This window comes from Cryptomeria japonica, chromosome 5, assembly GCF_030272615.1.
Source record: "Cryptomeria japonica chromosome 5, Sugi_1.0, whole genome shotgun sequence".
Lineage (NCBI taxonomy): Eukaryota > Viridiplantae > Streptophyta > Pinopsida > Cupressales > Cupressaceae > Cryptomeria > Cryptomeria japonica.
The window spans coordinates 671,573,496-671,576,308 of record NC_081409.1 but is presented as its reverse complement, the minus strand read 5'-3'; the positions used below and the strand labels follow the sequence as shown (position 1 = coordinate 671,576,308).

General features: G+C 33.2%; 1 protein-coding gene across 1 annotated transcript; it reads right to left on the bottom strand.

The window, feature by feature from the left end:
- Window positions 1-832: 832 nt before the first annotated feature.
- Window positions 833-2,386, bottom strand: LOC131039524 (xyloglucan endotransglucosylase protein 2). Its single transcript, XM_057972302.2, has 4 exons — window positions 2,102-2,386; window positions 1,924-2,024; window positions 1,644-1,837; window positions 833-1,478 (listed from the first exon to the last, which is right to left on the bottom strand). Exons 1-4 carry the CDS (start codon window positions 2,265-2,267, stop codon window positions 1,127-1,129), a joined length of 813 nt encoding a protein of 270 aa, XP_057828285.2. The 5' UTR covers window positions 2,268-2,386; the 3' UTR covers window positions 833-1,126.
- Window positions 2,387-2,813: the final 427 nt, after the last annotated feature.

Below are 2,813 nucleotides of genomic sequence, written 5' to 3'. Positions count from 1 at the left end.
TATAAATTAATTAATTAATATTAAACTTCATTTTTTATTTTTTATTTTAATTATTCTCTCATTATCATTCATTTAACATAATATTTAATTTCAAATAAGATATAATATAATATATTTAGAAAATAAAATTTTCAGATTATTTTTTTAAGACATTTTCATTTCAACCATTCCATAATCTTTTAAAATCTAGTTTGCACTTACATTTTTAAAGTTTTTGGATTTCATAATCTTTGAAGTCTTCCGGTTACTAATAATATTAAAAGAGGAGTTCATAACATGGCCCAACCATCACTTGGGGCTCCACTTAGGGTTTTGAAAGATTTATTTTTCTTTCCTTGTCCAAAGTTGACCTTACTTTGACCGACAATATAATCAATAATGCCCCATCTATATCTATCTTGTTTGTGCTATTGAGTCACAACCATCTTTAACAATGTCATCATAAAGATTGACATAATATCTATCCAAATGATTATATATATATATATATATATGAATTTTTTAATATTAAGCAATTTACTAATTAAAAGCTATTATTTTATTTTAAAATCATGATTGATTATGATTTGATTATTTATTATTTTTATATAAGATAGTGGATAGATTGAGAAGAGTTATTTCTTTGATAATAAATAGTATTCAATGTATTATATATTTTATTATTTTATAATTGTTATCAATAATTAATTATTAAATAAATAATTTAAATTTATAATATAACCATTTTAAAAAATTTAACTTTTATTTCATTTCTTGTAACATTTTTAATAGTTCTAAAATACTTAATTATTTACAAATAAAATACTACTTAATTCTTCACAGATTGCTCAAATTTGAACAACTTAAAACTCCACTTAAAATATCATTTTAAATATTCCAAAAACCCAAAACTTCCTTCAATCACTGGATCCCTTAAAACCATTTTGAGTAATTTCCTTCAACATCTCCTCCTTATTGATATTTTACATATATATCAATACTTATTGAAATGAAATTCTGAGATACTAATTTGTATGGATATATTACATGCACACATGTTTGTTCTTTTTAGTAGCTGATTAAACATCTCCTCCTGGTACTCAACTGCCATGACTAGAAGAATACAAAGCATACTCAAACCATACATTTACACGTCTGTAGTACACTCTGGTGGAGGCAGAGGATATCTCTGTTTGTCATTGCAGTAATTGTATATCATGAAATTTTCCTTCACCCACTGCAGTTTCTTCCACTGCTCTGAACTCACCCCATTCGTACCTTCTCCCAATGATGCTGCCATTGACTGGGCATTGAAATTGCGGTAGGATGCAACAAATGGAGCATGTGACCACTCTATCTTAACAAGCCCCCCTTGAGTTGCCCAGCTGTCTCCATTCCATAAACTTGAAAAAACTCCCATGGCTTGTTTATCTGGATATGCCACCCCAGCTGCCTTGTGATTGCTGAATACTCTGATTGGCACACTGTCCACCATGAATCTGCACTTCATGTCATTCAAATTCAGTCATCAGGATAAAAAACCAGGTGAGAAAGGCAGAGCATAAATGAATGGTTGGATTTGATCATGGTATGCATATACTTAAGCAATTGGGTCATGAGGATTTAGAAATAACTTTCATTAATGATCAAAGAGTGAAACATACAAGATGTGCTGAGCAGTCCAAACTACACCATAGGAGTGAAAGTCTTTTGTGGGATCAAACCAGAGGTAAATCCTCTGTTCTCTGTCACCTTTACCACTTGCATACACATTTGTCTGGACAACATAAGGCTCTCCTGATTTATTCCCCAGAAATTCAAAGTCCAATTCATCATGGTTGGATCCCTCTGAAGAAAGCTGCAGTACAATTCATTAAAAGTAAGTTGCTCTTCATAATAAAACAGTCTGTGAAATGAATTAAGCCTATAACTTCAAATACATACATAATAAGCAGTCACAGTGCCAGCAGAATCTCCAGGAACCAGCTTGATTTGCATGTTAATATTCCCAAACAGATACTTATTTTTTGAAGCAAAGCCAGACCCTGTTAAACAAACACACTTAATACCAGCAGAGCTGAATTTTCTTTCACATAAACAGCTTGAATTTGTCATTTCTTACCAGAATTTTGATCCAGGGCAAGTTGCAGCTCCTGCCCACCATTAAAGAATTTAACATGGTCTGCAGCCCATGAAACATAGAATTCTTTGTCCAAGCTACTGCTGGTTCCCTTGAGCAATATAAGCAATGAGAATACAATAAGCCCACGGAGGAAGAAGCTGCCCATATCTGAGAAACTTGTGAATACTAGTGATTAATTTACTTTGTTTGTAAAGCAATTAGGGGGCAGGGGATATTTATAGAGGTTGGTTTGCACAGTGTTGAGAGAGGAACAGAAGAAGAGTAGTTGGAAAATGGATTGTCGGTGTGAAAAAGGAGAAGTCTGTGTTGAGGATGAGCTGTAAACAGCTCGATTTGGATGAGTCATCGATGTAGTGGCCATCCATGCCTATCTATACTGAAATTATATCAGAATTTTCTGGCTTGTCCTGTTTGACAGATCTAGTCTAGTTTTCATGGAAAAGATTAATTATTGAAGCTTCTATCCGCCGCCACAACTGGGTCAAATGGGGCGCTCTGTATTTTTCTTGTGGTGAATTCCAGTGAATGGGCATACGAAAGAAATGAGGGCAATAATTGTAGTTGTGTCTTGATCATAGGGTAAGGATATTCTTGCACATCAGCTTCTCTTCACAATGATATCCAGCTAAGATGAATACTGGCAATCAAATCTGCAACTATTTCACCCGCCCCTCCATGTCATTTCACAATC

What these genes read in the sequence shown, in the direction of transcription:
- LOC131039524 (XM_057972302.2), bottom strand. Translation starts at nt 2,267, where the DNA reads ATGGGCAGCTTCTTCCTCCGTGGGCTTATTGTATTCTCATTGCTTATA. An exon ending in TGCCCTGGATCAAAATTCTG is followed by an intron (nt 2,025 to 2,101) that starts GTAAGAAATGAC and finishes TTTGTTTAACAG; the next exon opens with GGTCTGGCTTTGCTTCAAAA. An exon ending in TGGACTGCTCAGCACATCTT is followed by an intron (nt 1,479 to 1,643) that starts GTATGTTTCACT and finishes CATGAAGTGCAG; the next exon opens with ATTCATGGTGGACAGTGTGC.